The sequence below is a fragment of the Dendroctonus ponderosae genome, unplaced genomic scaffold, assembly GCF_020466585.1.
Source record: "Dendroctonus ponderosae isolate FM_Combo_2020 unplaced genomic scaffold, Dpon_F_20191213v2 Dpon_F_20191213_1, whole genome shotgun sequence".
In the NCBI taxonomy this organism is placed as follows: Eukaryota; Metazoa; Arthropoda; class Insecta; order Coleoptera; family Curculionidae; genus Dendroctonus; species Dendroctonus ponderosae.
In genome coordinates, this window is record NW_026017110.1 from 18091009 (window position 1) to 18102547 (window position 11539).

Sequence of the window (11539 nt, forward strand, 5' to 3'; positions counted from 1 at the left end):
AAACATGCAAGTTTAGAGGCTAATTGCGCGGTTTAGAAGTATTTCCTTATAATTTAAAACATATCTACACGTAGATCATGATGTTCTGTTAGAATCACTGAAAACTGTTTTCCAAAATTCGCAGCGGGTAGTGTACAGCATCGATTTCTGTGGAACCCAGTAGCTGTCAAAACTTTCACATTTTTACGAATAACTCGGAAATCGTAAATTTTTCAGGTAAAACGTTTGACACAAACTTAACTTAAATTTCGACGACAAATCTGAAAATGAATGAAAAAAGGGGCGGTTCCATTTAAAAAACCAAAGTTGGTAACTACCACACGTTTATGATACACCCCGTATATTGGAAAGTAATTTTANAATGTGGACCTTTTAAACGTGAAAAACTTTCGTTGGACGAATTTTCTTGTAAACTTCATATTTACTGAGATATCGCACTTTGACGCACTAATGAGCAACCCTGTATAAATGGAATAGATATAGACACCAAAGGATATCAACTTACATTACTTTTTTTAAAGTTTGGGAGCAGCACAAATTTCTATCCGGGTCTTAAATCATAATTTATTTTGCTGGACTTCTTATCAATATTGTTTATTAATATTATCATTATCTCTATATGCATAATTAATGCCAAGATTTTTGATATCATTTGATAAATTAGATAATAATATATTTAATAATTGATTTAAAGCAAACTTTGGAAACTAAATATAAAAGTGTGCAAAAACCAAAACTAATCCAAACAAATATGATCCAAATAGACTTAAACTAATCAAAGCTAACCATTCAAATCAATTTTCAAAGGTGAAGTTGAACTTACAGTGTTGACGGACCACGATGAACACAAAAGAACCAAACAAATGCAATCAAGCCGATAAACAAACAAACTAAGCAAGACCAACATAAACCTTGCAAATTAATTCTCACCTATTAATTTGAAACCGCGAAAAAATCCGTTCGAACAAAAACGAACTCAAACGAACGAATACAAGCGTAAACAAAAGCAATTGACCTCAATTTAAAAAGATTACAACAATCTCAAGTGGCTTTCAAAGCTTTTTTCCCTTTTTATTCCAACTTACTCCAAAGCAATTAAAATGACGAAAAACTATTTTTCTCTTACCAGGTTCTATGCAGATCTTCTTATCAACTATTCTTACCTTTTATCTAAATTGCTTAGAGAATCTAAATCCTGAGCACTCTGCCTACTTAATGGTACATTATTGTGTCTGCTGGTTTCCTCAAATTTCGATTTTTTTTGTACATAAATTTTGTCCGTTCTTCTGGGACTTCTCTTCATTTTTTCCGGTTTCGTCCCGAAATCTTCAGGGGCGTTTTCAAAAACGTCATCCTGAAGTTCTTCCAATGCTATTGTTACATCATTGTTCGGTTGGTGGTCCTCATCTCTATACAGGACAAAATTAAAAACGAGTGAATATAATAAATATATATAGATTTTTACCGATTTCTAGTTTTATGTTTTCTTTTAGTACTGTTTCCGGCTGCTCCCGGTGAAACTTCTCTTCGCTTCTTTTTGCTTTTCCGTTTGTCTTTGGGAATCATCATTTCTCTGCTGTCACCGATGCCAACTTCAGAATCACCGTATTTCTTTTTGCGAGATTTTGATTTTTTGCTGGAAGAATTCAATATTTCTTCCGGATCTCTCGAACTATACAGATCCTGGATCGCGTTGTGAGCGTTTCGTTCGTCCACGTCCATTTGCGAATATTCCTTCCGCTTTCTGTAATGTCGCTTTTCTTCTGGACTCAACAGTTCTAAATTGCCTATTAAAGAACCATACTTTATTCACATTTGGTACAGCTGATAGTGTTTTTCCTCAATTCGTTAGCAATTTATTCTGTTTTGCGTATCTAAAGTGGGTCTCTTACCGGATAGTTCTTCTGGAATTTTTTCGTCCTCGTAAAAGCTCAAACTTTGCGGTCTGGACTCGGTAAAATGGGAATGCTTATTAATATCTCTCTTCATTTCTGTTTCTATAAGGGATAATATTTTAGAGTTTATTTGTGTTTCTCCATCCACAGATATTTCTCTGCTTGGTGTATGCACGACTGTAATGTAAAGGAATACAATGGATAGTTATCCAGGTTATTCATTTACTTTTAAAGAATTATTTTTGTTTGGAGAGTGCGATTTATTCAGTGATGGTTGTGATTCAAAAGTTTTGATTAAATAGACACTTTACTCCCAAGTTTTGAATATTGAACTATTTACGCTAAAGTATACGGATCTGATATTTTCTAATCCATTTTATTTACTTTTACAATTTCTACCAATGGGTTCTTCTAATAGTTTTTTGTAAAAGTGACTGATGGGGTTTGGGTTTAAGGGTTTATTTATTAAGTAAAGCTAGTTACACCTCCGATAAAAATTTTTTGAATTACCAAATAATAAGAGCAAATAGTCTAATTTTCAACTGCAAAAATCTTTGAATCTGTGAAGTTTTTTCAAATTTCTGAACGCAAAACATTTTAACCACCACCCCCGATTTAGACTTTTGCGTAAATTATAGAAAACTTACCGCTATAATTTTCATTTTTATCACTTTTTGGCACATCCAGATTATCTTCCGAATTGGCGTAATCATTATCGGAACTTGTGGTAGATTTCGTTTGCTTATGCACTTGAGCCACAATATCTTGTTTCATCGTTTCGGCTCTTTGTTTGTGTCTTCTGGGTCGGGGTGAGAGCTTGATGGCGGTGCTCATGGTGGATTTTCCGCCTTGAGACCCCCACGCAAAATTATATTATTGATTTCCACCGGTTAAGGGTCACGACCTTACGTGACTCATTTAAAAATGTTTGTTGTAATTCACTTCTTTTTCTACTGTTTGTTTGTTGATGAATCGGTCACAGAGAGTTTAAACTCTGCCTGGTAAATAGAGGCCCAGTGATGAGAATTGTGAAGCAAAACAGAGCGACAAAAAAATTAGAGCTTGATGAGCGGAAACCTGAAATGCGCATGGATGTTCCACTTTCCAGTTACAGGGGTAAGAAACGTTCATTTTTAGTTAAAGGTCATTTGCAAAACCGACACTTGACCTTTTCAAGAAATATATTATTGTGCATGCTCTAAACTAGCAACGTGTTTATTCCCTGGCAAAATAAAACGAACTGAATAATTAAATTGGCAACAAATATATTTGGATTACATTTAGCTAAACTGGATAATGGCAATGAAATAAGTTGTCGAAGTACCGATTATTCCAAGTAAAACTGATGGCCTTATAATAAAATAATCAACTGCCGTAAAAACTAGACGGTTTTCTGACATGTAAGTGGTTAGAGCTAGAAGCTCCCTGTGCTCGTAGGATTCATAGGAAAACTTGTAGCGTAATCGGTAGCAGTCCTCCAAAAGATAGTCGGCTTTTTTTGATATAGCATAGCAGGTCATTGTGATAACACATGCTGGTACCTACAAAAAGAACCTTTTATTTAATATTAGATCGATACATTTTTGGAAGTTGTGCGCTTTTCTACTGTCTTCAAAATGTTAAATTTAGCTTAGTTCAGTTGCAACCCCCATTCACAAACTTATTTCAAAATAAATGCGATGCTAACAAATAGTGCACTGATCGGAAATTAAATGATGTATTCATGTAAAGTTTAGAAAGTAAAATTTAACTCCGATTGGATTATTATAATTGTAAGTACTTACCATTCCAAGAATGCTAAATCCCACTGATGTGGCCAAATGCTTCCAGTCAACAATAAGACTGTTAGCGAATTTGTCCGGATTCCACATTTGTATGGAAAGTGTGAAAAACCAAAGCAGCCTCACAGTTGAGTTTGCATATATTGTTAATAGTTTCAGTCCAAAATAGTCGTTTATCAGCACTTTCAACTTTATAGCTGATAGATAGAGACGTTTGGAATGTTTTATCGTAGTCAGAGAATGAAACTGGAACTTTTCCAGTTTCTTCAGATTGGTCTGCATTGCTGCCAATTTATCATTAATTTTCAGCAATAACACAATCATAATCACAATAGATAGATTTTCAAAATAGTAAGCCACTAGCGGAAACTTTATCATAAAATTCGTACAAGCTAAAAACAGTTCACTGTATTTTAAAAATTTTTGGAGCCTAACATGGCTTCGTGCTGATGTAAACGTGGCAATAATAAAAATATGAACAATTACAATATACAGCATCAGCACACTGATTAACTTTTTATATTTGCGTAAATTGCTTTTCATTCGAATCGCAGCATCTAAAAGCAATGTCCACTTTGACTGCCTGAAAAACACTGCCGGAATGAAGCTAATAGAGGAAAAAATTGCCGCGATATTTTTCAAAACGTCCACCAATAAATACATATTACCAAAGTCCGTATAAATATAGACAAGGCCAAAGTATGTGCCACTTAAGCCATAAAGGACAATAGCCACCATCAATGTTAAATTCTTTGTCAGCAATAGCAATTCTCGGGTACCATTTTTGTGATAATCCTTATAAGGCAAAATTCCCCAACATTGTAGAAGTTTGATGAATATATTGAGAAACGTTTCGAGAATTAAGTTGAACATCTTGAAGACAAAACGTGACTGATTGAGTGAGAGAAGGGCCAATCGGTTTAAACAATCGAAGTCGTAAATGGGTGTTAGATACAAACACCATTAGCCAGATTAACAGAAAACGGTTTCATGTCCGATTAATAAAACTGTTAATTATTAAATGGAAGTAAATAAGTGCACGTTGTTGTTTATACATAACTTTTGTTGATCTCTTTATGCGTATTGAAATCGTTTATTTTCGGACGGTTTTTAAAACCAATATGGCATATTCTTGTTTGAAACACGCAAAAATTTCTGGTAGATTCAAGATGTTGGTTGATACGTTTTAGTAATTGTTTAGTCAATTTAATACTCCCCAAAAGTTAGCATTTTAATGTTTTCTATCTATTTACATAAATCTTCAGTAGAATGTTCGCATCTCTAATGCGCTAAAATTGGGTATGTACCTAGATAATTTATTCTGTTGGTATTTAAATGTTTATTTTTTCTTCGTTTACAATAGAAAAGTAATTTGCTATTATTTTATCTGTTGAGCCATGATCCAAGATACAATCCAACTGTCCTGTTTGTATGTTTAAATTTTATAGATAGGTACGGATGATTGTAAATATTTCTAAATGCTCTAAATTATTCAGATCTACCTTTAAAAAATATCTGAACACTTAAGCAAGGAATGTTGCAAAAATGATGATATTAAAAAGCGTTTTCTGAATCTGAAAAAAGCTTGAGTGAGTTTTATCTTTGCAGAATCATATGCTTTATGATCTTTCCCATCGAGATCTTCAGTCTCATTGCATTCCACTTTGCAGAAGCAAACAATAAAATTATTGCTGCTTTTTGGAAAATAAAAATATAAAATGGAAAACAGCTGATTATTGCAAGGCGTAGAAACTGCATAAGCTTGAGAAAACCACAAAGAATAAAAGTTTAGTCCGGTCAACCAGCTTTAATAAGCACAGTGCTACAAGAAGCTTAAGAAGGTATTAGGAAAATAGATCGTTGCTGATGAGAGAACTCATATGATCATCTTTAGATTAAGTTTCTGAATTTCTGAATCTGATTCCATGGGGATAGAAGGATGTCGACCCAAAACTATAAATGTAAAAATGCCTGATTGAATTTGAATTGAATTTTTGCCTCACAAAATTAACACAGAGGAAAACAATTCCGTGTAACCAAAATGAAAAATCGAAATCCTCGTTTAAGGGTTCAATATCTGAAGAATTAATTTTCTATGTTGTAAATGTGTATATTTATTTGACTGAAAATTATATATTTAATTAAAGCTTAACCTGTCTGTGTGATGGAGCCCTTCTACATATTACCAATAATGTTAGACATTTTCTGAATGCAAATTTATGGTGGACAGAGCTGGTAGATCCACTCTCCGCCACCGCGATAACCGGATCTTATTCCCTTAGTTTTTTGCCTTTGGGGATGGAAACACATGAAATGTGTGTGAAAGTGGGCAAAAAATATTCTTTACTAGTTCGCATTTTTAATGCTGCAGCGTTCATTAGAGCTATTTGATTTATTTTATGCTATTTGTTAATAACTATTTGGTTTCTTTTGTTGCCTTTGTAATTCTTCTTGATCAGTTTTTGACAAAATTACAATTAATCAAATATTTTCAATACTTTTTGCTAATTTAATTCAATGCCCGTTTGGAATACTAGTTGGATATAAGATACCAATATGGCAAAAATATAACACATAATTACAATTTGCACAAATATTGAATATCACTTCAAATTTTCTTTATTATCTGCTTATCACAATTATATAATATTCACAAAAACTTTGACACCTCTTTCGACAGTTCCTTCTTATATTCTGCTTGCGTAATCTTGGATTGCTGAAAAAAATTAATTCCAAATACAAAATAACGAATACTGTCCAGTATTGCACCTTAAAGCGCAATGATCGTACTTTTCTTACATTAAATTCCGTAATATTTTTTACTTACTTTTAAAGAATCCTCCAGCTCGATGTTAAATAGCCTCACCAGTCCTCTAAGGTTGCGCCTGATAATTTTATTGAATTCATTTCTAGTGATTTTATAAGGCGCCATGGTCGTAGTCGCATTTACATCTTTAGACGTTGTAGCTTCTGTGACCTTTTTAATCGAATATACAACAAAAGCGAATAATAGTTCATCATTTTCAAATCAACTTCATTGCGTCTCGTATTTAAAGCATCAGAATTATTATAAATAATAATTGAGATAATAATGAGATTTGATGCAAAACACTTGTAAGAAATAAAGGTGAAGTGATTTGATGTTTTAAAATACCACACTTTATTTTTAACTGACGAAAAAGAAAATATTGCTACAGTTTAAAATTTTTTATTTGGTTAAGTTTATCCAATAATCCCCGGTTATTTGAGAGATACAATATGTTTGTTTGATATGATCAGAATATTCTCTGATAAAATAATAAATAATCGGTACAATACCATAACATTTTTTTCTTAAAATATATTTTTTTAAATATTGTTTTGATTTTTTTCTTAAAACAACGGTGCAATTGATAATAATTTGTCTTTGAAAAATTCACTATAGGTACGAGCATTTTTAGAGAAAGAATATTGCCCTTCGTCACATAGAAAATAAAATCTACAACTTCGATTAATATTGATATAATGTGATTCTGCGATTTAAACCAAATCTACTTACTGGTGCATTCTGCGCATTTTCCGGAAGAAAATTATCGTTAATCATGTCGTTCACTTTCCTAAAAGTATCCTTGGTGTCCGTGTATTGCTGAAAATCTCCATATATTTTAGATGATGTTAAGCAGATCAATGCATAATGCAGTGTAATTTAAAATTTCATTTCTCCATTCTCGTGGGGTTTTAATGACGTTTACTACTGTACCTCTCCTACTACCGAAAACAACGTTCGAAAAAATCCAGGTTTCTGTAGCGCTCTTTTGTTCCTAAATAGTTGCCGAATAATTTGTTCCTGATCCTCAATCTAAAAACGTAGAACAACGGCACTTTTTTATGGCAGTTTTTTTACAGGAATTTGCTTACTCTAAACACATTCTACTCATTGCGAACAGATTATGTTTTATAGAGCTATAAACCTTCCGATCAAGACGCTATAAAAATGCAAAATGCGACATACTTTTCTCGCTAAGCATTTGTGTTTGCACTACGAAGCAGACACAAATTTTGTCATAATTAAATCATTTTAGTAAATTTAATTTTGGCTAATGACAATGTTATACACATACACTAACCGGGTCTTAACCAGATGAGATAAAACTAATCGAGAATTATGTCTATAAAATATGGACAATTTCTTATGGAGCGCACTGGTGTAAATTTAATTATTTCATTATTATCATTCTGTTTGTAAATTATTCTGAAAAATGGGAAGAAAAAATGAAAAGCTAGTACATTATTAATTAGTAAAAAGTTAATTAATTTATTTTTAAAACTTTTTTGAGACCATTTAAAATTAATAAATAACAGAACTTAAATAAAAATTAGCAAAAAAAATTTGACTGAAATATTTATCAGCGCGCTAAAATCAATGAAACTATAAAAGTATAAAAGTTCCAGATTTATTCAAAGCGCCCAGTTATCGTGTATGGTAGAATTATGAAGTTTATAACAAACAGCTTCAGTTTAGAATTATTACTGAATAAGAAAACTTACCATATTTTCGTCTTCATTATGCAATGTTTTATCGTTTCCTTTTACATTAGATACAATATAAAATGATATAAGTAATAAAATGAAGCCGCTTCGCAGATTTTTTTGTGGCATGACCTGCAACAAATTTATAACGGTAACAAACTAAACATGTGGGTCTGTGTATTATGTAAATGTGTTAACACCTGTTACACTTTGCTTCATCGTTTTGGATATAAAAGTGTATTTTTTCAAATGTTTATAGACTTATTGTTGCTTTTTAATGTTACGCTAATGTCCATCTAACTTTTAAATGGAACACTGTTTATTCTATGGTAAAAAGCCACAAAATAATGAAATGGTGCTCTTCGAAATTCTTGCATTTTCTGCAGTTGTTGAATCAGCAACAAAAATATGCGATGGTTTTCTATTTAAGTTACCAACAAGCAGGCAAATGTTAAACCTGAACTTAAGCGCAAAATTATAATTTTGTACAATATTCCGATTTTCTGATATCCAAAAATGGTGATTTCACCTGTTAGCGTTACTTTTGCATAAAAAATCGTCACTTCAGACTTCACACACAAGTTAATTGTTTGAGAAAATCACAAAAATCTAAACACATTCTTGAATGATCAGAAAGAAAAACTTGCAATATAATAAATTACTGTTTATGAAAACTTTATGTTTTTAACAAACTCACTTAATAATAAAGTGGAAATATTGTGAAATAGTAATTTAATTTCCTATTGATCTAATTGGGGATTTGACCATTTTTTTCTATCGTTGAAGACGATCGAAGAAGGTATGAAATCGTTCGCAAATAAAAAAAATCCTGTAACTTTGCAAAATGTGTCATTACTATCTACATACTTACTTTGTACTAACTGTATTTTAATGTCTAATTTAATTCTTTAATTATAAAATAATTTAAAGAATGTCGCTTTAGCCTAATATAAGATAAATTAAAACTTGATAGAACTGTGAAACATTTTTAGATAGGGAATAAGTTCAACTTTGGGATCCAATTAAAAATTCAAGGCGTTTAATATAAAATTGCTGCAAACATGCAATATTATATAAAAACGATGATTATATAAACAATAATAAGACTAAAAATATATGAAGACATAACTAGTTTACTTACATCTCGACTAAATACACCTATAGAGCAAAATGGCGAATTAAAATACAAATTAAATTAAATTTCATATTACATCTAATAAATATTTGCAACAAATGTCGGATTCTTGAAACTTATGCAATTTGGGTTATCGAGTTTGGTACAGGTACGCAATCGCTTTCACTTACAAAATTACTTGTTCAAGGCAGTTTATTGACACCTTAACTTGCGCTTTTGTGCCCATTTACTATTTGGTAATCTATATTCATTAAAATTTGTCATTGCATATTTATGAACTAATAGTTTACCAAATATAAAATATTTTCCGGCTTATCGATTTCCGCAAACGTTCAACACTCGGTAATGTGAGCTTTTGCGACCTAATTTGAGTTCAAACTTCTCAGATTACTTCTTAGCAGACCATCGTTTACATAAAGTGAACATTTAAAAACTGAAATAATTAAAAAAGCATCTTATACTGATAAAAACACACCTTAAATCTTTGGTATTTCATGAACGTTCAGAGCGATAATTTCTTAGGCACATAATGTTCTAACTGGGATTTCCACTTCCGCCAACATTTTCAAAAGGAACATTTAAGACTTCACATGAATTTATATCTAATTTGGGTTCTCGCGATCTTCACATGCACCACACAAGTAATAAGTAAGTCGAAAGTTACTGTCTATGAACTATTCTAATAGTGGCGTGTAGGTCTATGAATTTATTTTCTCCTTCTTTGTTGGTATTATTGTATAATCAGTTTCGTTCTATATCAAAGCACGATATAACGTAATTAATGTGTTCTGGGTTTTTACTGTTCAGACATGAATTGGGGCTAGACGTTCTTGAACATTCCATTATGTAGCTCTCACTAACTAATTAGCATTATTCAGCTGATTTAAAGATTATATTTTTAATTATTTATCTAATTTATTTAATGGTCATTTTTTCCCAATTAGATCGTTGTATTTTACATTGGCTTGATTCTGTAATTTGTCTGCAGGATTCTTCAGAGATGTTAAAGTTGATACTTCAAGTTCAAGATTATTCTTTGATTTTTTCTATTTTAGTTCAATTTATGCATAATATTGATTGATTTTGAAGTAATTAAAGCTTCCCATTTCTAAACGCAGTTTTCAAATACTTTTTTCACATTTTTATACTTGTGCTGGAATTTAAATATCATATTTGCTAGATTGATTATTTCAAAAGCACATGCATATACCTACTTCATATCGATAAAACGGCCCGTTTTTTAAATATTCAGTGCTTATTTGCGCGTTGCGATTAATAACATTTAATATTTCTAATAGAAAATAAAAACGTTCGAAAAATATTTACACTGAATTTGCTTAAAGGAATAAAAAAATAAGTTTTTATTCAAATGGAGAATAATTTGCACATATATTTAAATAGCAAATTTTCATGTTTTTTTACATCTAATTTGTTACATTATTAAACTTTCTGTTTATGCAAATAAAAAGTTTTGCGCAATATTTTATAAAATTAATAAAACCATAAATTTCCAATTGAAAAAATCCACATGTATAATTTATGATTGATTCATTATAAGCGCGCATTTTACTCTTACCCCAAGGTATATTTTCAATAGAATAAACGTACACTTTTTAGCGAAAATAAAAATGACAGTTGCATACTGTAAGTGTTGAAAAGCAATTAATAATAGTTTATGAAGTTCAGAAGCTAAGTGTTAATTTTTGTTAAAAATCCACAATTAATTAAACACGCTTCATACAAGCTGAAAGCTGTAGTTTTTGTTTTATTGGTCAACTAATTTTATTTTAAACATTTAAACAATCTACTTAATTATTACAATCCCAAAAAAATACTTACAGTATAATTTCGTATATATAGAAGAACAAATTCTATAACCACGCACTCTTCCTACACACTATCTCATCATAAACATTTAGAAAGAAGGAAAATATTTCCCCCATACACTGTTATGTGAATTCAGTCAAGGTCGAGTATCTTTAACCGACTTTAAATCCTTATGTAATTTGCATGTATTAATGGCTACTACTAAATTCACTATCACTTCTTTACTTCGAACTGCTGAGCAAACTCAACTATTGTCAAGGTCGAAGAACAAGAACATGATTAACTGAACGGAAACATATTATTTTAACAGAATGCGCTTTAAATTATAAGCGATTTATTTCAGGGGGATTATTTTTGGGTTAATTGTTTGCTTTTTGATCAGATATTATCCA

General features: G+C 31.2%; 3 protein-coding genes across 7 annotated transcripts in view; all 3 read right to left on the reverse strand.

The window, feature by feature from the left end:
- The window catches only part of LOC109535657, a 5882-nt gene extending 2960 nt beyond the window's left edge, over positions 1-2922 (reverse strand). Inside the window, exons 1-4 of one of the 2 annotated variants that reach the window (XM_048670149.1) lie at positions 2543-2922; positions 1893-2072; positions 1466-1787; positions 1164-1409 (exon numbers count right to left, since the gene is read on the reverse strand). In XM_048670149.1, the coding sequence (XP_048526106.1) occupies positions 1164-1409; positions 1466-1787; positions 1893-2072; positions 2543-2729 (935 nt within the window). In that variant the 5' untranslated portion in view covers positions 2730-2922. The remainder of the gene's footprint in view (positions 1-1163; positions 1410-1465; positions 1788-1892; positions 2073-2542) is intronic. The other variant, XM_019901587.2, reaches the window with a different exon arrangement.
- A 218-nt stretch (positions 2923-3140) lies between these two features.
- On the reverse strand, positions 3141-3998 carry LOC125505754. Its single transcript, XM_048670150.1, has 2 exons — positions 3680-3998; positions 3141-3436 (listed from the first exon to the last, which is right to left on the reverse strand). The coding sequence occupies exons 1-2, from the start codon at positions 3956-3958 to the stop codon at positions 3176-3178; spliced, it is 540 nt and encodes a 179-aa protein (XP_048526107.1). The 5' UTR covers positions 3959-3998; the 3' UTR covers positions 3141-3175.
- Positions 3999-6254: 2256 nt separating this feature from the next.
- On the reverse strand, positions 6255-11307 carry LOC109535658. Of its 4 annotated transcripts, none has more exons than XM_048670811.1 (6): positions 11160-11307; positions 8204-8317; positions 7416-7514; positions 7215-7301; positions 6504-6653; positions 6255-6392 (listed from the first exon to the last, which is right to left on the reverse strand). In XM_048670811.1, exons 2-6 carry the CDS (start codon positions 8312-8314, stop codon positions 6327-6329), a joined length of 513 nt encoding a protein of 170 aa, XP_048526768.1. In that variant the 5' UTR covers positions 8315-8317; positions 11160-11307; the 3' UTR covers positions 6255-6326. The 4 variants fall into 4 exon arrangements, with proteins under 4 accessions (XP_048526768.1, XP_048526767.1, XP_048526769.1 ...); XM_048670810.1 differs by lacking the exon at positions 11160-11307 and adding an exon at positions 9796-10001; XM_048670812.1 differs by lacking the exon at positions 11160-11307 and adding an exon at positions 8386-8526.
- Positions 11308-11539: the final 232 nt, after the last annotated feature.

Coding starts and splice junctions, on each gene's coding strand:
- LOC125505754 (XM_048670150.1), bottom strand. CDS start 3,958: ATGCAGACCAATCTGAAGAAACTGGAAAAGTTCCAGTTTCATTCTCTG. Junction 3,437..3,679: donor GATTTAGCATTCTTGGAATG/GTAAGTACTTAC, acceptor TTCTTTTTGTAG/GTACCAGCATGTGTTATCAC.
- LOC109535658 (XM_048670810.1), bottom strand. CDS start 9,816: ATGAAATACCAAAGATTTAAG. Junction 8,318..9,795: donor TGAAATACCAAAGATTTAAG/GTGTGTTTTTAT, acceptor AATTTGTTGCAG/GTCATGCCACAAAAAAATCT. Junction 6,393..6,503: donor AGCTGGAGGATTCTTTAAAA/GTAAGTAAAAAA, acceptor AATTTTTTTCAG/CAATCCAAGATTACGCAAGC.